The sequence below is a fragment of the Leguminivora glycinivorella genome, chromosome 6 (genome assembly GCF_023078275.1).
Source record: "Leguminivora glycinivorella isolate SPB_JAAS2020 chromosome 6, LegGlyc_1.1, whole genome shotgun sequence".
Classification (NCBI taxonomy): Eukaryota; Metazoa; Arthropoda; class Insecta; order Lepidoptera; family Tortricidae; genus Leguminivora; species Leguminivora glycinivorella.
Genome location: NC_062976.1, coordinates 19,788,226 through 19,815,579, shown reverse-complemented (window position 1 = coordinate 19,815,579; position 27,354 = coordinate 19,788,226). Strand labels below are relative to the sequence as shown.

The following is a 27,354-nucleotide window of genomic DNA, read 5'->3' as shown; positions in this document are numbered from 1 at the left end:
CCGTGGCAAACGATACGCAAGTTTAACTTCATCTATAGTCTGTCAAGCAGCGTATGTCAGTATTAATTTAAAGTTAGGTTTTGTTTAACGCTTCAGTAGGAGGGAAACGAACAGAAGGCAAACGAATATTTGTGTTGCATTCACAGAGTAGTAATAGAACAGAGAGAGTCTCACTGAAGACCGGCTGTGACCCAACAATGGCGGACGTTTTTTTTTAATTTTATTTTATGGCTTGGTGGCGACCTTTCAAGCCAGTAATGGCAGACGGTTTGCGATGTGCAAACACGATTTAAAATCAAAATAATTATAATTCAGGTCAAAAGAAAATCAATTCTTGACTTAATTTATCAAAAATTAATTATTTTACTTGAAACTTAGAAATATCTTGTTTTTAACAAATAATAATGACACAGTGCGCCGTGTGCAAACACTATTTAAAAAAAATACTGGTCACACTCTTGTTTTGCAGTTTGGTGGTTTACGATTATGAACATTAATTAATATTGTGATTTTACGCATAATAACGTGATAAAGTATTAATTTACGCATGAAAAGTTGCTCCGTATTTTTTTTTTTTTCGATTGTTGTCATTTTTACACAATTTGACAACGCATGTAGGCATATTTTCTTATTTTTCTGGAGATGTTTTCGCCACGGGCGCCTCGATCCGACTGACGGGAGATTAGTGGATGAGGTCATATGGCCGCTGTACACATATGGCCAACGGTTCCACCAACCCCCTTGGCCAAGCGTGTAGAGGGCTACTTGGCCGTAAGTTGGCAGTTGGCGCTTGCGCTTGCCGGCCAACCGATTGGTGTCGGTTTTTTGTCCACACATCAAAGGATCTTGGCGCCAATGGCCAACTGCGTTTACACGTTGGCGCTTCATTCAGTTGGTCATCAGCCGTCAGAGAGGACAGTAGTGAAATATTTACGAAAATAATAAGTTTATCTATGCCAATAATAGTATAGAATTTAGGAAATAAAATAACCTTGCAAATGTTTAATGTATTTCCTAAAAAAGATAAATGTTCTTATCAGAATATTCAAAAAATTGTTAATATTTCAAATAATTTAATTTTACTACGGGGTTATTATTTTTTAATCAAATTTTTCTGACAACGTCTATGACCTAGAATTTCCTAGACTTTTCCATTCCACGTCCATCTTTCATGAAGAGCCAATGCCAAGTGATTGGTTCGCCAATGTACGTGTAAACAGCGGCTCTTATCTTGGCCAAGGGGTTTCACAAAGGGTTGGTGGAACCGTTGACCATATGTGTACAGCGGCCAATAGACAAAGCTATCAATGTGGATGATGGAATCACAGGTTTTTCTTCGGAGTTATCCGTCCATAGAATTGTAGGTTCATGGTTGCATTCATTACTTTCATCAGAATTATGCTCTATGTGCAAGCACCGTTAGTGCAATAACAACTGCATCGTGGCAGCTTGTAATGTATAAAGAATTTTTGTTTTGCGTTTAATTATTGTTTAGTATAAGTTTTTTTTACTATCGGTTTATTTGTTTTATTCTTTTATCATAACAATTTTTGAGTGGAAAAGAAAATTATTGTGACATATTTATTTCCACGACTAGCAACACTGACTGTGGTGACGTTTTCCAAGACTGTGCCGACGTTTTCCAAGACTGTGCCGTGTAAAGATCTCAGAAAATTCTACGGAAGAAGGGAAAACAATACTTTTCTACAATTATTTTGCGTGTTAAACGTAAAGATTGATTATGTGGACAGTAGTAACTCGTGTCGTTGGAAATTAGCTAGTTTTTTGATGTGATAGTAAAGGAATAACATCTCATCATGATCACGACAGCTTCGCTATTCGTTTGCGCATTATCGGTTCTGACATGTGGAAAAGCGTTTTATTTACCCGGCTTAGCCCCGGTAAATTACTGCAGTAAAACCGGCGAGGACAACGCAAACACTTGCAAAGTGAGTACATATAATACATGTGAAATTCGGTGCATACGCCCAGGGTGTTTTGGCCGTATAAGCCGTCACCGCATTGACAATTTCATGTTGCGATTTATTACTTCTTGCTATGAAATTCTTGATAAGGCATAAATAGCGGCACTAATTGTGGCCTAGCATCTATAATTATAATTCCAAACTACCATTTACACAAAAATCTTTTTGTAAAATGTTAGATGAAACAGTAACATTTCGTATATTTGTTCCAGAATGAAATCCCATTATACGTAAACAGATTAAACACAGAAGAGTCAGTGATACCCTTTGAATATCACCACTTTGATTTCTGCACGACAGATGAAACTCAATCTCCAGTCGAGAACCTTGGGCAAGTTGTGTTCGGAGAACGAATTAGGCCAAGTCCGTACAAGTTGAACTTTATGGAGAATGTTGACTGTGCAACAGTGTGTACGAAGACTTACAAGGGGTCGAACCCTGATTCGTTAAAGAAGCTGAATCTGTTGAAGATGGGTATGGCGCTGTATTACCAGCATCACTGGATACTGGACAATATGCCGGTGACGTGGTGCTACTTGGTGGACAAGGAGAAGACTTATTGCAGCACTGGATTCCCTATGGGCTGCCAAGTCAGGAGGGATTTGGTAAGATTGTTTCTAATAAGATTTCTAACATTAAGAATGTCTGGAGTTGTAGTAAATTAAAAAAAAAAAAGAAAAAACAAAATCATTTATTCAGCAAATAGGCCACATGGCACTTGTACACGTCACATACAGAAGATTTAAAATTGAATTTAAATTACAATTGATAATACTAATTCTAAGTTCTAACTAAAGTATAACACTACTTCAATTAATAATAGAGATGTATAAGGCAGTAGTAGTAGTAACTCTTTATTGTACAAAAACAAGTATAAAATAACATACAATTAGAAGTGAAGTGCAAAGGTGATATTTTCCCTTTGAGGGATGTCTTCTAACTGGAACAGTTAACAAACCATTCAACTTAACACAGGTTGTACTGTGCTTTTTTGTCATGGGTAGCCTGCTAGGGTAATATGCGAGTGACCTGAAATTTAAATTTAAACAAGATATCTTGGTAAATACTTCTTGTGAAATGTGTCATACATACATACATACAATCACGCCTGTATCCCATAAAGGGGTAGGCAGAGCACATGAAACTACTAAAGCTTCAGGGCCACTCTTGGCAAATAAGGGGTTAAAAGAAAACGAAACTGTGGCATTGCAGTGACAGGTTGCCAGCCTCTCGCCCACACCACAATTTAACCCATATCCCATAGTCGCCTTCTACGACACCCACGGGAAGAAAGGGGGTGGTGAAATTCTTAACCCGTCACCACACAGGCAAATGTGTCATAAAGATAAAAAACTTATATGTGCCACAATGCAGAATATTCAAACCGAACTGATAAGACACTTGTATTGAGATAGGGATGTTTTTGTTTTAAGGAAATGATCCTGAGGAATATTGAAGAATGCAAATACAATACCTACCTGTTTTGTATAACATTGTATCACTACAAACTCATGTATTCTTATTGGAATATGTTCTGGAATAAAGGCCCTTTGACAATTTTTATATGGAGCATTGTCGTAAATGAGAGATCATTAGATAGATAATAAAATTGGTGCTTCAGTTGAAAATGTTGAAATGCTGTCACCCTTATTACCTAGGCCATAAAAGTAAATTATTTGTGACATTATCTGGGTAAAGAGACCTTATTGTCGATGGCGCTTACTTCCCGCGGCGTTGTATTTGTACACGAACATCGCTCATAACGACGTAAGCGCCATCGACAATAAGGTCCCTTTATCCAGATAATGGCACATTTGTGCAGGGTAGGGTTTCATGCACATATCAACTAACAGTTTTATTCTGTGCACATGTATACATACATACATACATACAATCACGCCTGTTTCCCAGAGGGGTAGGCAGAGATCACGGATTTCCATTTACTACGATCCTGACAAACCACTTTCGCTTCACACACTTTCATAACGTTTCTCATACACGCTCGTCGGTTTCGAGTACTTCTGACCTGGCCTTTTTGCAATATTTCCTCGATTTGATCAAGAAAAGTTCGCCTAGGTCTTCCACTACCAACTGACCTTTCCACTCCTTTTTCATATACTTTCTTCATTATTCTCCTCTCATCCATCCTCTCTACATGCCCAAACCACCTTAACATACCCATCTCAATCTTTGTCACCACATCTACATCCACTCCACACTTCTCTCTTATCACGCTATTTCTGATCCTATCACTCAACTTTACACCAGCCATGCTTCTTAACGCTCTCATTTCCACGGCATTCACTACACACACATGATACAGGATTGATAAAACTAAAACTGTCTATGATATACAAATGAAATATTTATCTGTAACAAATCTTTCCTTGCTTGGTGAAAATGAAATTTGTGTTATCTAACATTTCTTTGATTACTTTGGCAGAAAGGGACAATTTGTGGCATCTTAGTAAACAATAGTTGGTGTTGTTGTCATTCTTACAATGAACAACTTGCTGTGATCACAATGGACTCTCTATTGCATAACTTAGATGCTTAATGGGCCATAGACGTAGCAATTATACTTCTATAGCCTAGTGTTATGGTATCTATAATGACTATATTATTTCATACTATATTATTTCATACTAGCTTTTATATTATTTTATACTACCTCCATTTTAGGGAAGCGGGGAGTTAGAAAGAGACAAAAAGTAGCCTATGTCACTCTCCATCCCTTCAACTAAACTCCACTTAAAAATTTCGTCAGTTCGTCGCTTCATTTTGCCGTGAAAGACGGACATACAAACAGACACACAAACGTTCCCATTAATAATGTATTAGTATGCATTCATATTATTTCTACATATGTAAAGAGTCTCATGAATGTTGGAAATTATACAACTTAGAACTCTGTCAATATTTATTATTTCAAAATGTAATTTTTGAATAATATATTCTCCCAGTCTCATTAAACCTTGAAAAGTCAATTTAACTTTAATAATCTTGAATCCAGGACACATGCACACCGATCGTAGCGACAAATCAGGCCCCGGTCGGCGCGTACTTCCTGTTCAACCACGTGGACATCGAGATAACGTACCACAGCGGGGCCGAGGAGGAGTGGGGCGTCGGCTTTGGCGAGAATGGCGGCAGGATCATCTCGGCTAAGGTAAACTAGCTCTGTGACCTTGAACTATGCAGCGCCATCTTGAAATTACCTATCGTAGCGACGAATCAGGTGTTGGTTGGTGAGTGCTTCCTGTTCAACCACGTGGACATCGAGATAACGTACCACAGCGGGGCCGAGGAGGAGTGGGGCGTCGGCTTCGGCGAGAATGGCGGCAGGATCATCTCGGCTAAGGTAAACTAGCTCTGTGACCTTGAACTATGCAGCGCCATCTTGAAATTACCTATCGTAGCGACGAATCAGGTGTTGGTTGGTGAGTGCTTCCTGTTCAACCACGTGGACATCGAGATAACGTACCACAGCGGGGCCGAGGAGGAGTGGGGCGTCGGCTTCGGCGAGAATGGCGGCAGGATCATCTCGGCTAAGGTAAACTAGCTCTGGGACCTTGAACTATGCAGCGCCATCTTGAAATTACCTATCGCAGCGACAAATCAGGTGTTGTTTGAGTACTTCTTGTGCTACCACGTGGACATTGAGATAATGTACCACAGCGGGGCCGAGGAGGAGTGGGGCGGCGGCTTTGGCGAAAATGGCGGCAGGATCATCTCGGCTAAGGTAAACTAGCTCTGTGACCTTGAACTATGCAGCATCTTTAAATAACCCATCGTAGTTACCAATAAAGAACTGCTCGGGGCAATCAACCACTTGGACATCGAGATAACGTACCATAGCGGGGCTGAAGAGAAGTGGGGCGTCGGCTTTGGCGAGAATGGCGGCAGGATCATCTCGGCTAAGGTAAACTAGCTCTGGGAGCCCGCCATCTTGAAATTACCCATTGTAGTGACTAATCAGGTGTTGGTTGGTGAGTACTTCCGGTGCAACCACGTGGATATCGAGACAACGTACCATATTGGGGCGTCGGCTTTGGCGAAAATGGCGGCAGGATCATCTCGGCTAAGGTAAACAAGCTCTAAGAGCCCGCCATCTTGAAATTACCTATCGTAAAGACTAATAAAGCACCAGTTGGGACAACATACTGGCCCTCATGAAAACCTAGTAAAATGGCGTAAAGGTCTATCTGTGCTTATTAACATCTTTACCTGACATGTAGCGTCGACGAATCATATAAAACTAGTACAGTAGACTATATCATGATAAAACCATCTACAGATAATTAGTACCTAATGAACTAATGAATGAAATACATTGATAATGATAACAATGACATATACTTGATGATTACTATAGTATACGCAAATGGAAGCTATTATCTTAATTAATAATTGTCGCTGCACCACAAAAATGGGAGGAATAATGAATTAAATATCATTATTGACAACGATGGTACCAGCAGCTGCAAAGTGGTCATGGAGAAATTATGAATGAATTCATTGATAAATTCGACATGCACTTTTCCAGCTCACTGTACAAGTGACAAGTATTAAAAAATGACTGATTACCTGAAATTTTACGCTTTTTTTTTTTTTTTTTATTACGCTTATTAATTACGCTTCTAAACAAATTAATGTTCTATACAGTCAAAAATATCAACAAACATTTTACGTAGCTAACATATTAAAATGAACTGTCAATGTGGCAGGAGCCACCTTCATCCGTGCGAAGTATATGTATTAGGATTATTGTTTTTAAAATTATCAACTGTCACAGATCAAACCGGCCAGCATCCGGCACGCCAATCCCGATAAGCTAGACTGCAACACCCGGACACCGCTGGAGATACCCAACATGCTCACCGGAGACGAGACCTTCTCCATCACATACTCATACCGGGTCACCTTCCACCGCAACAACACGATCAAGTGGTCATCCCGATGGGATTACATCCTAGAATCCATGCCACATACCAATATTCAGTGGTTCTCGATACTGAACTCCTTGGTTATTGTACTGTTCCTTAGTGGAATGGTGGCTATGATTTTGTTGAGGACTCTTCATAAGGATATTGCGAGATATAACCAGATGGAGTGTGGAGAGGATGCTCAGGTAAGATGTTGTATTGGTTTATACTTTGTACATTTACCTGTCATAATTTTCCTAGCATTTACCTGGCTTATTGCTACGTCTAAAGTTCCACTTTAAAACGAATAAAATTTATGTAAACAATACTTTCATCAAAAGCAACGGCCATAATGTCCTTTATGGGTCCATATTGGCTCATCTAAAATTATTTGTTATAAAATTATTGCTTATACCGATTTGTGATTATATTATTCGCACGTATTTAACCGGGCGACTAAATAACCATAGAAATGGGTATCAAAAATAATAGTTTGGCGACTAAAATGGGGCCTCAAAATATTTCAATATGAGGTAGCATTTTAATGTCATTACGGCTACGGTTTATTCAGAGGCGAGTACCAACTATTTATTTGGCAACTGAATTATTATATTGGAAACAATTTAAGAGATACAGTTTAATAGGAAAACGGCTGTCTATTAATATAAAATATACAGTTCTTTTAAAATATTTATATAGCAAATTAACATAAAAAGTACATTTAAAATTTATACATCGGCACTCATCACCTGAGCTGTCATTTTAATAAAAAAAAGGATTCTTATAAAATATAACGGTCGACAAAATATTATACTTATGGGTAAGAAATTAGGTGTTTGGGGGTGCTGGCAACTTCGTCTATACAATTAATTTAACTTTTCATGACGTTTACTCTATCGAATCTCTGAAAATTTAATTTTTTTGGCAGGAAAACCTTACTCAGAATATGCTTTGGCATAAATCGTTCCGCAGATTTTATGATATCGAATCCTATGCTGGCATAATGTTCATGAGCAAAATAATCTTCTAAATTAAGAGTACTTCCGTAGATTTTTGTTTGCATAATATTTAGGCGGTAAAAAGTTGTCGGTAAATATAGATGTCAGATATCGTCACTACTTTTAAAAAATCTCGTATCTCACGCTGTTCCTCAAAGTTAAAACGCAGTAAGTCTATATGCATTCCATACATACTTACTACAATTTTCTTTTCATTGACAGACGAAGATACAAGTTTTTTTTAAAGTAGTGACGATATTTAAATACTACCCGTGGTTTACGGGTCGCAAATAGGATGTTTGAATAGAATAAACATTTATTCGTGAACACAGACAAGACAAAATACACATAATAACAACAAGACAGAAAGGAATGAAGTGCCACGAAATGGCCTCACCTCAGCGTGTTGCTGGTGACTTCCAGCGCTGATCTTCCGATGAGATCATCGTTTCCATAAAGAAACGATTTTATATGTGTTTTAAAAAACCTACTTCCCAATAATTTTTTTAGTTGCCTCCGCAATTTAAATACTACTTTAAACGATGAGCTAAGTATAATTATTTAGGTGCTAACATCTATATGACTACAAATATTAAAAATCTTACGCTTTACAATACTAGGTGCCAATTATTATTTTAGTCGCCAAAGTATTGTTTAATGTTCCTCGGCAATATTTTTGTCGCTTGAAATTTGCTGCCGTTTTTTCAATAATAATGATGCTTAATATTTGAGGCTCATATATTTTTTTTGTCGCCACAATATTAAAACACAGCCAAATTATATTATTGTATGCCCGACATAACTTCCCGTTTAATATTTTAGTTGCCCGGTTAATTATATGCCTGTCCACCCGACTTTTTTTTGATTTAGGTTTTTTGTATGTGGTTCCACTCAGAATCGCGAGCTCTTTAATCCTAATAGGAGAAAAAAGTGTCCCAAGGTGTTTTTACCACTTCGTTACCATTTTTTCATACATTTTGTACCTTTTTACAATTATTATAATCTGTGTTGAAGGATATTCGGCCATGCTGCTTTAATGTTGCGCTTAAAATAAACAATTGACGAACAGTTAGTACTTGACATGATTGATAAAGAAGATCTGTAGGGTATAAAAAAGGTCGGGAAGTAGCTACTTTTAGCACCGCTCGCTGGGCTCTTTCTAAGTTTAATAGAGTGGAGACAAGATGAAATTTTTTTCGATTCCTATCTTGATTAATTATAGTATGGAAATCTTGAGGATCGAAAGACCTCGCGATTCTGAGTATGAATCGCGTAAAAAATACCCATGTTACAAAAAAAGTGGGCTGGACAACTTTGAAAAAAAAAATGGACCACATCGATAAACGCTTAACGAAAAGAAAAAAATGTATCGAGCTTACAGATGCTACAATGTCACGTGAATTAATATTTTACTTTCTGTTGGCTAGTAATTTTCGCTAGATCCCTCAATCGGTGAATAAATGACGTAATTCGCTATTTCTGTTCAACAGGAAGAGTTTGGTTGGAAACTGGTGCACGGAGATGTGTTCCGGCCGCCGCGACGAGGCATGCTGCTGGCTGTCTTCCTGGGATCCGGGGCACAGGTAAGAAAAAAAAATATCTAAAGTCTGACAAGCCATTTCTGTCACTAGAAAATGTACCAAATTAAAAAAGTAGGCGCGAATGTTTATGGTCTCATAGAAAATTACATGCAGTATTGGTATGTAAAATTGTAGATGGCTAGATGACAGAACGCCATGATGTGCGTTTGAGTAATTAACCCGTGGAGCGTCCTATAGATAAATTGTATGTAATTTAGGGGGGCGGGCGCTCCAGGGGTTAAAACCATTGAAGACGAAACTTGGAATTCTTAACGTAGACGAATGTTGTAGAAGTTAAATGAGGATGGGTGTTCATGGAAATATCGTTGACAATTTTAGTGACTTACGGGTGTAGGCGAGTTTGTATTATATTACACAGAAGTTTAACACACACCGACCTTCCCCGTCATATTATTGTCATAAGAAAATGTTCTCGTTAAAACCGTTTAACTTTCAAGAGGATAACATGTATATTTTTATAAATTGGAATAAGCGATGACGTGTGATGATAAAGCGTCATTATACTCAATATTATCGTGGGTTTTCTCCAGGCCAAATGTTCGCTATGCAATCAACTCTGACCGGGCAGGCAAGCACGGTCGCGTGATAAAGCCTATCACGTCAGGCCGTCCTTTTCGCACTATCTGTAAGTGCCATAGGAACGCACCGACGCGATAAGGTTTATCATACTAGTGTGCTACGCCCGCAGCACTTCCAAGAACTTAGTATTCTAATACTAAACACCTCAGTTGGATTATAAAATTCGCGATTTTGTTGCTTATAGCTAGGTTACGAGATTTAAAATTGGTGTGTCAATTTAATGCACTTTAGTCATTTTAGTTTTCAATTACAAAAAGGTGAAGGTCAAGTCAAGCAAAGTCGACATATATTTTTTCTTTGAGTTTTTATTCCAATATTCCAGCCATTCTCAAAGTGTGCTCCGCGGACCCCTAGGGCTCCGCAAAGCCTCTCTGGGGGCTCCGTGTGAATTTTGGGTACCTGATATGCAACTTCAACTCTCTTCTATAAAACCAAATATTCACCAATTGTTAAAAAATAAAAAACAGTTTCATACCTCACATTAGAATCTAGTGATTAGATTTTACTATCATGATTACTTATTAAAATAAAGATTGCTATAAAAAAAAATATTTAATTTAAGGGTTCCGTCAGATGTTTTACTTTCTAAAAGGGTTCCTTGGGAAAATAAGTTTGAGATCCGCTGCACTAATCTAACCTTAATCTCGCAAAAATGACTAATTATAAATTTCCAGTATTCGACAATAGAGTACTCGCTATCATAAAGTTAATTCAAGTCTTTCACCATTATAATAAAGAGTACTATTGTACAATATGGCCAGTCCCGCTCCTCGCTGAAAGTGCCTCCCACCCGCTCTCGGTTACCTCACAGTTACCGCCTGTCAAAAACGCGACCAGTTGATCTGTCATATCGCGTTCACCTACACGAGCTTAGACTGTGTTTGGGAACGCGTCTCTTTCATATATTTGATCGCTAGTGTCCGAAGTGCGCTTTCACCTTTCTTGGCTGTTTGGAGGATTTTAATTATTACTCTTACACTTGAAGCATAAGGATCCTTCTATAAATGACAGCTACGTATCATCTGTCTGTACTATTACCGATTTGTAAATACATATCAAAGAGGATCGAGTATTATAGAGAGTTACTGTCGAAGTAAAATGTGTAATCACAGTGCATAGACTGCCATGTCTCGACACAAGCTTAAAACTTTTGAACCCCAGTTTTGACAATTTGGCCCATGTTCTTAGCTTGATATGTGTTAAAATGTCAAATATTAATATTAGCGCCATCTAGCTGAGCGTACCACAAAGGTGTAATGCCATCTAGGCCACCGTACCTTTTTTTCTGTATGGTACTGAGGTACGTTTTAGGGTTCCTTCTGTCTGTCTGTCCGTCCGTCCGTCCGTCCGTCCGCGGATAATCTCAGTAACCGTTAGCACTAGAAAGCTGAAATTTGGTATCAATATGTATATCAATCACGCCAACAAAGTGCAAAAATAAAAAATGATAAAAAATGTTTTATTAGGGTACCACCTACGTGTAAAGTGGGGGCTGATATTTTTTTTCATTCCACCCCAACGTGTGATATATTGTTGGATAGGTATTTAAAAATGAATAAGGGTTTACTAAGATCGTTTTTTGATAATAATTAATATTTTCGGAAATAATCGCTCCTAAAGGAAAAAAAAGTGCGTCCCCCCTCTAACTTTTGAACCATATGTTTAGAAAATATGAAAAAAAATCACAAAAGTAGAACTTTGTAAAGAGTTTCTAGGAAAATTGTTTTGAACTTGATAGGTTCAGTAGTTTTTGAGAAAAATACTGAAAACTACGGAACCCTACACTGAGCGTGGCCCGACACGCTCTTGGCCGGTTTTTCTTAGACTTTATCTGTCTATACGGAGTTACATATGTCTTTAATACATATATAATTGTTTTAGTAACCATTATACGGTTGACCCAGTCCGCTGGGCGAGATTTTATCGCACTGGTAATTGGCGGCCGAACCACGATAACGGTCCAACACTGTAATGAGTTTAGGGAACGTATTAAGCGACATTGATTGAGTTTGCTATTAGGTATTTTTGTAGTTTTGATAAGATAATCTGCAGGAAATAATGGTTTGTATGAGAGGAAGTGATATGCATTTTTTTTTATACCACGTCGGTGGCAAACAGGTATACGGCCCGCCTGATGGAAAGCAGTCACCGTAATCTATGGACGCCTGCTATGACGACCTATATGTTCAAAGGTGTGCATATACTTATAATCAAAGGGAAGCAAAGTAATGTCATTTAAAAAAATATAGTACGGTCAAAATACGCATTAAGTCAGACCAAAATAAGTAACAAATTTGATCGCACAGAATGAATGTGTTATTTTAAATGGGAAACTACTATGAATTTATGACATTAACTTTGCATGGCATGAACTATCAAAATAGCCAACTTGGCTTGACTTTAACATCGGGCCTTTTAACACGGTGTGAGAATAAGAGTATACAGCGTGTGTATTCCATACGGTCGAATATCTTAATAACGATTAGTATCGGACCTAAGGAGCTTAACTACCAGCAGCTTGTTTTTTTTAAAGCCGATTAAGCTTGCCTAAAATTGATTACTAGTAAAGTACCTAATGTTAAGGTAGGTTTCTTTGTGCTCAGTGTTGCCTAGCAGAAATTTTCACCAGCCGCCACTGCTAACTAAACTACACGGTTTTTATTAATAGATAAGAAATAGATTTTTCATTAAATAATTCAGCACGCAATGTATTATGTCCACATCAATTAGCGTACCTACCTAAACGTCATTATGACATGACGTTTATGTCATATAAAATTAAGTTGGACGGCGTACATTGCTGCTTGGTCAGATTAAAAAAAAAAAATACTCTTAATTCACTTAACAAAATACTATAACTGGATGCATTATTCACCCGTAGAAATGGAATCTACACGCTGTATTACGAGATATGAATTTGAGTACATTGCAGTATTTGAACGGTGTTCTGAAAGGTGTCTGTTGAGGTTTTGGACTATAGGCTACTAGACTCATATCGAATTTGGCACAATATTGTCACTATTAAAGTAGGCAAAGTGGGTATAATTCAGAATGACATTTGATATTTTATTTATTTTTCCAAAAACTCCTTAAATTTTGGCTTGGATTGATTACATGAACTATGTTAGCCATTGAAACTATTAAATCCTATTAGTCACAACAAACGCATAAGATATACAGAGGTACTAGTATTTTCTTTCAGTCATCTTTATTAAACACAACATATATATTCAGACGGGCGATGGCTGAAAGACAATACCAGTATGTATATCTCTTGCGTTTGTTATGATTAATAGGAATGAATAGCTTGAATGGCTAATATAGTCTCATGTAATCAATCCAAGCCAAAATTTAAGGGAGTAAAATATAGTTTAAAAATATTTTTTGCTGTTTTTAAGTCATAATAAAATATCGTAATATTTTAAAATTTAAGACAGACTATAAAAATTGGCCAAGAGCGTGTCGGGCCACGCTCAGTGTAGGGTTCCGTAGGAGTGAAAAAGTATAGTTTATTTAGTTCTTTTTGTTTATTTATTTCAAAAGTTAGAGGGGGGGGACGTTAATTGGACAATACTTAATCATATAAGACAGACTATAAAAAAGGGTCAAGTAGCCTATTGAGTCCGCGATGTAACTAAAATCGTATACGAGTTCGAACTCCTCGTAATTAGGCCCATATGTTGATACCAAAGACATAATATGTAACTCCGTATAGACGGATAAAGTCTAAGAAAAAAACGTATCTCAAAGCCCTAGAGAAAAAGGTATGGTGGACTAGATGGCGTTACACATTTGGGGAACGCTCAGCTAGATGGCGCTAATATTAATATTTGACATTTTAAAACATATCAAGCTTAGAATATGGGCCAGATTGGCAAAACTGAGGTTCAAAAGTTTTAAGCCTGTGTCGAGAGATGGCAGTCTAGATGCACTGTGATTACACATTTTACTTTGACAGTAACTCTCTATAATACTCGATCCTCTTTGGTTGATACACATAGATACAGTTTGTAATTGTAATTGCAGCGGCGATAACAGATAGACCAACAACGCCCCAATGTCTTATCAATGTTGTAGATGCGATTAGACCACAGTGATTTTATTGCTCTTTGATGTTAACTTCAAAGAGTTACCTATGCTATAGTTAAGTGTTACCCATAAACGCCTATAAAAAGATCTTACCATAGAATTTAGAACCTTTATTTTGAGACATCAAAATGGAATTTGGTCAAGTTTTGACTTTCCGGCGACTAAATTATGGCTTGTCTCTTTATTTGTGAGTGCACAGTGAGTTGCTAAATTGAATGGAGAAATTATGAATGAATTCATTGGTAAATTCGCCATGTACTTTTGCACTTTTCTCACTGTACAGTCAACCAATTGGAACCCTAGACCACTGTAGAACTATGTCATAGTGACGTTATAAATCAGATTGTAAGAAATCTCTTACTGCTCGTCATTTTGACACGGTTGTAGAGTGGCCTAGGATTCCAATTGGTTGGCTGTTGCTTGCCTTATCTGCTCGACGGAATAAGCATTCGTCTATTACCTCTAAATCAGTCTTACATTGGAAATATGGTAAAATAGACCTACACGTAATTTTCCTAGGCCACCCGTGATTCATATATTGAATTACCGTTTTTAACACTTTATCCACGGCTGTTGCTTGCCTTATCTGCTCGAACGTAACCGGTTTTACATCAGTATCTAGGAACAGAAAAAACTTATTTCCGTCTTGCTCCCGCTCGGTATCGGTATCGTTTTGTGCTTGCAAGGGCGAGCGAGAAAAATAATCTGCTACCTGATTATTTTTCCCACTTATATATTGGACTGTATAGTTATAGGCTGACAATATAAGTGCATATCGCTGCAAACGTAATGCGGCCGTGACCGAAATTCCATTTTTTTTACCAAATATTGATACTAATGGCCTGTGGTCGGTCTTTAAGAGCGTTATAACATTTCGGCGTCGGGCGAAATTAGGTATTTTACCCGCCGCGCGAGCCCAATATGCCGACCCTTTCTAGCACGTCTTATCACTCGCTCGCACTACAATAATGGACAAAACAATCTTGATCCTTTCTATGGAATTTTGATAACAACCACAATCTACTATCTCGATATAAACTTTTGGTTTCTAATAAACATTATTTTGTACGAAAATACGAGAATATAGCGCGAAATAATATCAATTATGTTAAAATTTATTTAAAAAAAAATTAAAGTAATAATTATAAAAGTAGATCCCATCCCAAATATTTGCTTTTGTTATATGATAAGTATTAGAGTAAAGTATATATTAATATGATGATAAAATAAGACAAATACAATTCTAATTACTTCAAGGTGGTGCTCAGGGTCTGATGATGGAGCCAGATGGTGGTCACCAATACCAATGAACAATATGACTATACAACTTCGTGGTTTACATGTCATTCTAGCATTTTCACTTTCACATTTCAAGTGCATATACCACGAGTATAGGTTTTCGGGTGTGCTGATTTAAAAATTAATGACCGATTTGGAATCTGACATTGCTGACTGTCACTTTGACACAAAATTCGTCATGGGTGTCGTAAAATAGGTTTTAGGGGGTGCTGATTCCAAAATTAATGACCAATGTGGAATCTGACATTGCTGACTGTCACTTTGACACAAAAGTCGTCATGGGTGTCGTCAAATAGGTTTGCGGGGGTGCTGATTCCAAAATTAATGAACAATGTGGAATCTGACATTGCTGACTGTCACTTTGACACAAAAGTCGTCATGGGTGTCGTAAAATCGGTTTTAGGGGGTGCTGATTCCAAAATTAATGACCAATGTGGAATCTGACATTGCTGACTGTCACTTTGACACAAAAGTCGTCATGGGTGTCGTCAAATAGGTTTGCGGGGGTGCTGATTCCAAAATTAATGAACAATGTGGAATCTGACATTGCTGACTGTCACTTTGACACAAAAGTCGTCATGGGTGTCGTAAAATTGGTTTTAGGGGTGCTGATTCCAAAATTAATGACCAATGTGGAATCTGACATTGCTGACTGTCACTTTGACACAAAAGTCGTCATGGGTGTCGTCAAATAGGTTTGCGGGGGTGCTGATTCCAAAATTAATGACCAATGTGGAATCTAACATTGCTGACTGCCACTTTGACACAAAAGTCATCATGGGTGTCGTAAAATAGGTTTTAGGGGGTGCTGATTCCAAAAATAATGACCAATGTGGAATCTAACATTGCTGACTGTCACTTTCACACAAAAGTCATCATGGGTGTCGTCAAATAGGTTTCCGGAGGTGCTGATTTGAAAATTAATGACCGATTTGGAATCTTGACATTGCTGACTGTCACTTTGACACAAAAGTCGTCATGGGTGTCGTCAAAAAGGTTTCCGGGGGTGCTGATTCCAAAATTAACGACTATTTTGGAATCTCACAGTGCTAATTGTCATTTTGACACAAAAGGAATCATGGGTGTAGTCAAATAGTTTTTAGGGGTACTGATTCCAAAATTAATGAAATGATTTAAAAAGTAATGACCGATTTGGAACCTGACATTGCACAGTACCCCTGGAAACCTATTTGACGACACCCATAACGACTTTTATGTCAAAGTGACAGTCAGCAATGTCAGATTCCAAATTGATCATTAATATTGAGATCAGTACCCATGAAAACCTATTTGAAGACACCCATGATCACTTTTGTGTCAAAGTGACAGTCAACAGTGTCAGATTCCAAATTGGTCATTAGTTTTCAAACACCTCCGGATACCTATTTGACGACACCCATGACGACTTTTGTGTCAAAGTGACAGTCAGCAATGTCAGATTCCAAATTGGTCACTAAAATTGGAATCAGCACCCCCTAAAACCTATTTTACGACACCCATGACGACTTTTGTGTCAAAGTGACAGTCAGCAATGTCAGATTGAACATTGGTCATTAATTTTGGAATCAGCACCCCCTAAAACCTATTTTACGACACCCATGACGACTTTTGTGTCAGAGTGACAGTCAGCAATGTCAGATTGAACATTGGTCATTAATTTTGGAATCAGCACCCCCTAAAACCTATTTTACGACACCCATGACGACTTTTGTGACAAAGTGACAGTCAGCAATGTCAGATTCCACATTGGTCATAAATTTTGGAATCAGCACCCCTAAAACCTATTTTACGACACCCATGACGACTTTTGTGTCAAAGTGACAGTCAGCAATGTCAGATTCCAAATTGGTCATTAATTTTGGAATCAGCACCCCCTAAAACCTATATTACGACACCCATGACGACTTTTGTGTCAGAGTGACAGTCAGCAATGTCAGATTGAACATTGGTCATTAATTTTGGAATCAGCACCTCCTAAAACCTATTTTACGACACCCATGACGACTTTTGTGTCAAAGTGACAGTCAGCAATGTCAGATTCCACATTGGTCATTAATTTTGGAATCAGCACCCCTAAAACCTATTTTACGACACCCATGACGACTTTTGTGTCAAAGTGACAGTCAGCAATGTCAGATTCCACATTGGTCATTAATTTTGGAATCAGCACCCCCTAAAACCTATTTTACGACACCCATGATGACTTTTGTGTCAAAGTAACAGTCAGCAATCTGAGGTACTACATATTCGTAATCTGAAAGTAATCAAGTCAATAATTTCAGTTATTTTGAATCGACTATGATTCCGAATTATTGGTAATAGTAATGATTGTATAGATGATTAGTGATTCCTTTACATGTAATGGTAATTTACCGTTTCACTTGATTACATTACAAGTAATCTGACACCCAGTAGTGTCAGATTACAAAGTAAAATCAAGTAATCGTGTAATCCGGAATCGATTACGATTTCCCCATCTCTGGGTTTAGTTATATGGTTCATTGGTACTGGTGACCACCATCTGGCTCCATCATCAGACCCTGAGTACCACCTCTTGTCAAAGGTCTTGTTGAGACGAACCCAACGAGCCTAAACACGAAGTCGTTTACTTACATGGTTCACTGGTACTGGTGACCACCTTCTGGCTCCATCATCAGATCCCGAGTACCATCTTGATGTGTCTTATCATCTTGACCGTATTGTAATTTTCACATTTTTATCATCACAACGTTGTAATACTTTAACATTCAAACATAACAAAGTATTACAAAAGCAAATATTTACGGATCTAGGATCAAATTCGTTGGTCGCTGTTTACACACACACAATGCGAGGATAGCCCGTGTAGAAACAAGGCGTCCGACCCACACAACAATAAATATTCTCGACGTTTGCGATGAAAACTCGGAGACCAAAGTGACATACGTCTTACCTGCTCGAGCTCCGGCGCGGCACTGAAATCGCAGGCGTCCGTCGCCGGTAAAATAGCGACAGGAAGGCTAGTTTTCAAAAAATTGGCAAATAATCATGATAAAATATTATAACGACAAATGGATAACAGCAGTTTAAGCACATTGTGCAGATTATTTATATACTAAAATAACTTCGATAACATGTAGATTTTCGGAGAAATGATCACTTGTTTCGATGTATTTTCAAGACAAAATTGAGTTCGTTTTACTTTCAATTTCTCAATTTCAAAGGATTAAATGATAAATATTGTTTAATGGGCCTTAAGTACAAGATATTTGGAACTTAAATTTACCTCATTTATGAGAGTGATCTTATCAAATTGTACATAATAAGAGCTCCGAATTCTGTGCTTCACGCGGTTTTTCCTAAACGAGCATCAGAAAAACAATCATTGCTAATTGAAAAAGCTTTTTTTTTCATATGTTTTTTATTTAACCGACAGTTAATAAGATGTTCTAACTGAAACAAGTACTTTCACTGTCTTTTAGTATGAGTAAAGTGTACAATTTTGTCGATAAATATTGTGCATTTTACAATATATCGCCTTTTTTTGTCATAGCGCTCTTAATATGAACGGAATTTGCCTGCCATATAAGTATTGATGGAAATGTTTTATACCGAAAATCAACGCCGTGGCCTCTTTTTGAATTTGGCTATAATTTCGTTCACTTACTGATAACGTGCGGGAGGCATATGCGATAGGGCGCTCGTGACCTTGGCTATCAACATGAGACAATACTGCGCCAAGGCCGGCCGGACCAGCATCCACTGAAAGCGATACTTGCGCTGCCGGGTTAAAGTGCGCCAGTACGCGCTCGCTGGTGAGCTCGCGCTTTATTTTGTTGAACGCCGTTTGCTGGCGTGCACCCCAATTCCATTCTGCGCCGTCACGCAGAAGTTCAATTAAGGGGCTTAACACTTCCGAAGCGTTCGGAATAAAATTCCTATAATAGTTAACTAGGCCGAGAAATCAGCAATTCCCGTCAACTTTGTACAATGCCACGTCAGCAAATTTTAATTGATCCTATTTTGTTACCAACATTTAGTAATATAATTCGACTTTCGTAAGATATATACAGGATAATTGTTATAATTAAGAAAATATAGATACTAGAGAACCTTAATGACGAAATAAAACTTAATAAAATCTCAATTCATCAACAAAATCTTGGTAACAAAATAGGAATTAATAAAAACAAATTTAACTTTTCCCTTAATTTTTGTACAAACTTTTCGAGAACTGCTGAAATCTTTTAATACCTAATATGTTTTTTGGTGCGGGAGCCTTAAGTATCGCTTCCACTTTGTTAGGACTCGTCCTCAACCCGTTTTTATCAATTACGTAACCCAGATAGGTAACATGATCTTGGAAAAATTCACATTTTTCCTTCTGCAGACGTAATCCTGAATCATGTAAGCGTTTTAAGACTTCCCGTAACCTTGCTAAATGAATCTCTTTGGTAGGTCCTGTTATACAAACATCATCTAACCATACACTTACCCCCTCCAGACCGGACAGTAACGTTTCCATGGCTCTTTGAAAAATTGCAGGCGCATTTGCGAGACCATATACAAGACGAGTATATGAAAACAATCCGCGATGAGTATTAATTGTAGTCAATTTTTGAGATGCTTCTGTTAATTTGAATTGATTATATGCATTGCTCAAATCGATTTTAGTATATTGTAGACCTCCTCCTAACTTTGAAAAAACCTCTTCGATTCTGGGCAAGGGATATTTATCAATTTTCAAATCTTTATTTAGCGTGCATGAAAAATCACCTGCAATCTTCAATTTACCATTTTCTTTTAAAACTGGTACTATCGGAGTGGCATATTCTGAGTAGTTTACTGGTTTCAAAATACCTAACGCGACCAACCTGTCTAATTCTGCGCTTACTCTGTCCTTTAAGGCAAAGGGCACCGATCGAGGTTTAAAAAACTTGGGTTTTGTATCGTCTTTTAAATTTAATTCCACTTCGAATTTATTAAAACAGCCTAACTTGTCTTCCCAAATGTCTGGATACATATTTAAAAGACTTTGCACTTCGCTTGCGACATCATTAAAATGATTCAAGTTATGGTGCTTCGATGTTACATATAGATCGAATTTTGACATAAAATCGCGACCCAAAAGCGGCGGGCCACCATTGGTCACGACATAGAAACGTATCCATTCGGTTTTGTTCTCAAAGGTTACACGAGCAATAAAAAACCCTAACGGTGAAATCTGGTGCCCCGTATAAAAACACATTTTTAAATCATTCTTACATAATTTATATTTAAAAAACTTTGCACGATAAAAATCTTCTGATACCACGGAACAACCAGACCCCGTATCTAGTTCCATTGACAATTCTAAATCGCCCACATTGACAGACACTTTAAAAGGCTTATAATTTACATAATTTACGTACCTCATTTGAAACATTTGACACTCTTTACAGTTCTCACATTCGTTAGCTTCTAATAACTCAGCACCGATACTATGGATTTTCGACGATTCATTACCACAAACTTTTTTAGATGTCCCTTTTGACCGCAGTTTTGGCACTTGTAGTTTCGAAATCTGCACTTAGCCGCGTCGTGGTTTTTCATCCCGCATACTGAACACCGCGGCCCGGCGCCGTCATTCTTGCGACCACTCGCGCCACCACCGGCGCCGCGACGCTCCGCGCGAGCATCCGAGCGGTATACCGGCTCGTCCTTGACCACCACCGTGCGCGCTTGCCTCGCGCACGCCGCCTCGCTGCGCTACCTCCAATGCTTTAGACAGCGTCAGCTTCTCCGAATCACTCTCGAACAGACGATCACGTTCTGGACCGATATTGAAGCCTAGTACAAAACGATCCCGTAGCAGGACGTCCAATTCCGTACCAAACTCGCAGTTGACGGCTAAGCCCCGCAGCCGTGCTGCCCAGTCCTGACTGCTTTCTGAGCCAGACTTAGTTGCCTCAAAAACTTGGCCCGATCCGCGAAGGTCGATCGTTTCGGCGTGAAATGCCCACTGAGTACTTCAACTAGCTCGTTAAAAGATTTTTCTTCCAGTTTGGTTGGATGTACAAGATTCCGAACAAGCCGGTATGACTCATCCGATAAATGAGTTAGTAACACTGCACTCTTATTATCGTCCGAAATCTTATTCAGTTTTATGAACTGCGATAACCTTCACTGTACCTGTACATTCTCAGTATCGAAAAAAATTTAGACTTCCCCTTAATTATCAAAATCCCCTGAACTTCGCTATTTACAGGTATTCGGCATGACCCTGGTAACCCTAGCGTTCGCGTGCCTCGGTTTCCTATCACCCGCCAACCGTGGCGCCCTGATGACGTGCGCTCTGGTCGCCTGGGTACTCCTAGGAGCGGCTGCTGGTTACGTCAGCGCGCGTATCTACAAGAGCTTCGGCGGACGGCGGTGGAAGAGCAACATACTACTCACTTCCATGGTGTGCCCTGGGTGAGTCACTATTTCTGCGTTACCTTGGCTTCATATAGTCTGCTAACTGTGGCGCCCTGATGGCGTGCGCATGGTGTGCCCTGGGTAAGTTTCTGGTGGCCCTATGTCCTTGCACTTGCACCTATAATAAAGTCATGACATGAATATTGGAAATCACTTGCACGACTTAGAGATAAAATCAAACAATGTAATTTAAATCCTTCTTCATATTGTTATTAACCAGAAATATATCTTTCAGTGTGGTGTTCTCCCTGTTCTTCATAATGAACCTGGTCCTCTGGGGCAAGGGCTCATCGGCCGCGATCCCATTCTCGACCCTACTGGCACTGCTGGCGCTGTGGTTCGGCGTCTCTGTGCCGCTGACTTTCATCGGAGCTTACTTCGGCTTTAGGAAGAGGGTGAGACATTTGATAATGTATTGACATAAGGTAAAAAGCGCTGGTGGCCTAGCGGTAGGAGCGTGCGACTTTCAATCCGGAGGTCGCGGGTTCGAACCCCGGCTCGTACCAGTGAGTTTTTCGGAACTTATGTGCGAAATGTCATTTGATATTTGCCAGTCGCTTTTAGGTGAAGGAAAACATCGTGAGGAAACCGGACAATAAGGCCTAGTTACCCTTTGGGTTGGAAGGTCAGAAGGCACTAAGGCAGTCACTTTCGTAAAACTAGTGTCTACGCCAAATCTTGGGATTAGTTGTCATAGCAGACTCCAGGCTCCCATGAGCCGCGGCAAACGCCGGGATAACGCAAGGAGGATGATGATTGACATAAGGTCGGAATACCACGTCAGTAAGATGGCCGATTGATAAACGTTAAAACTATTCGCCGATTTGTTCTGAATGTGAATGTCACACTTGAGATGCTATTTCTAATCCTGAACACATTTTTCACAGATTTTGGACCACCCCGTGCGAACGAATCAGATCCCGCGACAGATCCCAGAACAGTCCCTCTACACGCAAGCAGTCCCCGGCGTCGTCATGGGCGGTGTACTACCGTTCGGCTGCATTTTCATCCAGCTATTCTTCATTCTCAACTCTCTGTGGTCTAGCCAGGTATTTAAACAACGTATTTCTGTGGTGTCATGTCTTGTGTTAACCTCTTTTCCGTATATGATAAATGCTGAGTTTTTAGTCATCTTTTACATTTTTACTGACGATTTTTTTTTTGTACAGCACGTATCCGCCTCTTTTTTGTCATAGTACTTTTCAATACGGGTAAGTGTGTCATAAGGGGAAGTGTTATTGCAGTTTATATTTACCAATAATCACTGTTTATCGATAGTTCATACGTTTACCACTAATTGTGAGTAGCAAGTGGCAAAAGTGACAACGAGTAAAAAGGTTAAATGTGAAGACCAGACACACTTCTCCTTATGACACACTTACCCGTATTGACCTTACTATATATTGTGGTTCGAATTCCCTAGACGTATTTTATTCGAGGAACTGTTAAACTGATAAAATATTCATGTTTTTGTAGTTGTGGTGAATCTAACCATACCATGGTTATGTAGGATGTTATTTTCAGGAAGTCTCGCACTAAGGTTCGGTTGCACAAAAACCGTCTTCTGTCACCGAATTCGCGTTCGCAAAATTTTTCGTGTGGGAATTCCCCATACACTTCTGCTGCGTCACTTTGATTTGGCTGTTAAATCTGGTTGATGCAACTGGTCCTTCTTCTTCCTCGTTCCCTCAATGCTGAAGATCAGGATACGGTGTGCCTCCATTCAAAGCGGTCATAAGCCATGGACTGCAACGGTAGCTGCCACCAGTCGATTTTGACACAGTCAAGAAACTTTACATTTTATACTTGCTGGTGGCAAACAGGCATACGGTCCACCTGATGGAAAGCGGTCACCGTAAACTATGGACGCCTGCAACTCAAAGAGTGTCACATGCGCGTTGCCACCCCATTAGAAACTTGTACACTCCCTTTTGCTGTGTGACTATCTCTTACGAGCCCCATTGTGTGACTAACACACAAATAACTTTACCCAAATGTTTTCAGATGTACTACATGTTCGGTTTCCTGTTCCTCGTGTTCGTGATCCTGGTGATCACATGCTCGGAGACCACCATCCTGCTCTGCTACTTCCATCTCTGCGCCGAGGACTACCACTGGTGGTGGCGCGCCTTTTTATCATCCGGTTCCACTGCTGGTTAGTATTATTACTGTACTAAGCTTAATTATAACTTCAGCTCATAGTAAGTTTGATGTAAGAAGTAATAAAACTGCTATGACGTCACCAAATCTTAGCCTGAGAGACTTCACCACTTTTTATGCATCTACGACTACCTTACTTCAGGCTTATTACATCGTTCCGTATAATTACATTGCGGTAGTCAAGTTATAGACTGGTCAAAAGAAGAAATAAAAAAACAAAGTGTGATGTAAAGCTGTATTTTTGGTATATTATTTAGGGTCCTTGGAGGACTGAAACTGTGTTTTGCAGGCAAAAAAAGTGTGTGCTTTTTTTTAAGTAGAATGATTTTTATTGAGGTGCTATCACAATCATCATCCTCCTTGCGTTATCCCGGCATCGGCATTCGCCACGGCTCATGGGAGCCTGGGGTCCGCTTTGGCAACTAATCCCAAGATTTGGCGTAGGCACTAGGTAACTAGGCCTTATTGGAATTGAGGTCAACATCATAATCAGATATGAAATTTAATGTATGGCCACGTTTCTGGTCCATCAGCAGACCAGCTCCATGATACCATAATATTGCATCGTCACGTGGTTTACACAATTATGTGTGCAAAATTTCAGCTCAATCGGTTAAAAATATCTGCTTTAAAAGTCGCAAGATTTCACCCGAATATACTAACATTGCAAGTTAAATAAAAGCTTGCAAAAACGCCTAACTTGCGCATTTTTTACCATTACTTGTAGAAATAATACTTTATAACTAAAGAAATATAAATAAGTTAGAAAAACTGCTTTAATATTATAATTTGTTGCAAAACAAATTCACCACAGTACTGGTACCGGTACCATTGTCTACCTATAATAGACATGTCCCATTCCCATCCCTGCGGCTAAGCGTAAAGGCGCGCCATTATTTGAAACTACCAATGGCAGCACCGTGCGCTCCCGCCTCACCCCGCAAGGATTGATGATTTGCGTCTCGAACAATATCGCTTGCATTAGGCTTCTAGTGGGGTGTTCTGTGGGAAGGAATAAGAACGGACATATTTATCGATAATAAAATTTGGTATCTCCGGCTGTCCTTTCAGTTCAATACCACGTTATTACCAGTTATACCATGCACTAAAAAGTATCCGCTCAGATTTACGGTTACTACTTTATGTAAGTACATATGTTTATTTTAAGGTCATTTTCAGAATTTGGGTCCCCCCAATTAGCGTAAGTTGTTAACAAAAACAAACTCGCTGTCAGTTTTGTAACGACAAATTAAGCATAAAATCTGTCTAAAAATTTACTTTTTTCACATTCTGAATGTAGATTATCGCTTAAAGTGTATGTAATTAACACAAAAACAATATTTTTATTGAAATTTCATGCTTAATTGTCGTCACAAAACTGACAGTGAGTTAATTTTTGTTAACGACTTACGCTAATTGGGGGGTCCCAAATTCTGAAAATTCCCTTAAACTAACGTGTATCATTTTTTTCAGGCTACCTCTTCGTCTACTGCTGCCACTACTTCGTCACGAAACTAAACATAGAAGACGCCGCGTCCACCTTCCTCTACTTCGGCTACACGTTCATCATGGTGTTCCTGTTCTTCCTGCTGACGGGCACCATAGGCTTCATGGCCTGCTTCTGGTTCGTCAGGAAGATATACAGTGTGGTTAAGGTAGATTAGGTGGACTGCGGTATGCTCCGACAGATAAGCGTCGTCTGAGGATTTTTTATTAATCAATGTATAGCTGGATTTATGGATGCGCTGGTTGCGAAAATGTTTACGATGGAAATGTTTTTGGAAATTTTCGTAGGACGTTAAGAAAACTTTCATTTTGGGGACGGGTCTTTTCGATCTCCGTACAGTTATGAAGTGTCCGATATTTTTCTATTTACGAAACTTTCCCACAGCACATCAGTGGCCTGTTTCACCACAGTGACAATTATTGACGCTTCGCCGAATTGTTATTTATCGACCCAGAAATAGGCACAGAATTGTCAGTGTGAAATGTCAATGTCACTGTCACTTGATGAAATATGCCACAATAGTTGGATTTATGTATGTTCGACCAAAATATGTTGAGCAATTATAATGAAATTTGAAAATAAAAACTTAATGAAAGTACGCTCACATTGGTTTACAGTCGTCTTCGAAGATACGTTTACTCTTTTACGCTTGTGAAAGATAAAGTATACATATCTTTGGCGTCGATTGAGGCGTTTTTACTGCAGATACTTATATCTGATAACAGAGAGTACACATTAACGAATGTAAGAAATGTAACGTACATTCAAAAGGAATATGCAAAGTGAACTTAACCCTTTAATGCATAGTGATTGATGTAACGAGGGTTTACTGGTGAAACCCGATAAATCGAGATAATTTGTCCTTGAAATAACAACATTGTGGAAATTGCACATAGTTCGAATTTCAAAAACCAGTTTGCTCAACTTATCGGGTTTCACTGATTCAAACTTTCACGATTTTTACACATATTTAAAATTGCAAACGATCGTGGGTATTATAGTAGAAAAATACGTGAAGCCATTGAAATTAAGAAGTATAAAAATTTCAATCGAGACGAAGGTTTTAATATCTCATCCACATGGAACCCGGTCATTAGTAAATGCAAGAAGAAACAAATATCGCGGATTGAAAAACCGAATATCGTGAGTGTTGTGTGTCGACAAGGTGACATCCCTAGTGCACAAACTGTTCAAGTGGGTAGTCAGGACCAGGTGCGGGTAGTTCGAAAAACTCGTACAGCTAGAAGATGTTGATGTCAACTTCAGCCAGTCTGCTCCGAGACCACGGGGACAATGCCGTCCTTGAAACGTCGGAGGTTAGTGTTTAAAACATAGTAAATATGCGATTAAGTCCCGTTTGCAATTTTATCGGGTTTCACCAGTAAACCCTCAATGCATCATGCATTTTTGACTCTATTGACAGCATGTCAAAATTCAAATTTGAGTAAATATTTGTCGAGGTCATGCATTTAAGGGTTAAAGTTTTCTAATGATGAAGTATTTTCTGTTAGATCTCGAAATTGAGTGGATATGAATGTACATTCGGTTTGCTGATTTGACTAATTTATTTCTTACAGAAATTTCGGATTAACTATATTAGGGATGAAAATTTCTTACAGAAATTTGTGAAAGGAATCTATAGTTACGAGAAGTAAAATAAATTTGCACCCGAGTGACTGCTTTATCCACAGGTGGCACTTTTATCAATTTTATTATTTGACTTTATTCAAGGATGATAAAAGGTTGATGGGCAATAAAGATATTGTTAATTGAGAT

At 38.7% G+C, this 27,354-nt stretch overlaps 1 protein-coding gene across 1 annotated transcript; it reads left to right on the top strand.

The window, feature by feature from the left end:
* Positions 1-1,627: 1,627 nt before the first annotated feature.
* Positions 1,628-26,663, top strand: LOC125227327 (transmembrane 9 superfamily member 2). Its single transcript, XM_048131615.1, has 10 exons — positions 1,628-1,949; positions 2,198-2,590; positions 4,999-5,154; positions 6,781-7,116; positions 9,399-9,491; positions 21,703-21,908; positions 22,147-22,306; positions 22,799-22,960; positions 23,916-24,066; positions 25,545-26,663. Exons 1-10 carry the CDS (start codon positions 1,818-1,820, stop codon positions 25,733-25,735), a joined length of 1,980 nt encoding a protein of 659 aa, XP_047987572.1. The 5' UTR covers positions 1,628-1,817; the 3' UTR covers positions 25,736-26,663.
* Positions 26,664-27,354: the final 691 nt, after the last annotated feature.

What these genes read in the sequence shown, in the direction of transcription:
- LOC125227327 (XM_048131615.1), top strand. Translation starts at nt 1,818, where the DNA reads ATGATCACGACAGCTTCGCTATTCGTTTGCGCATTATCGGTTCTGACA. An exon ending in ACAACGCAAACACTTGCAAA is followed by an intron (nt 1,950 to 2,197) that starts GTGAGTACATAT and finishes TATTTGTTCCAG; the next exon opens with AATGAAATCCCATTATACGT. An exon ending in ACTCTCTGTGGTCTAGCCAG is followed by an intron (nt 22,961 to 23,915) that starts GTATTTAAACAA and finishes AAATGTTTTCAG; the next exon opens with ATGTACTACATGTTCGGTTT.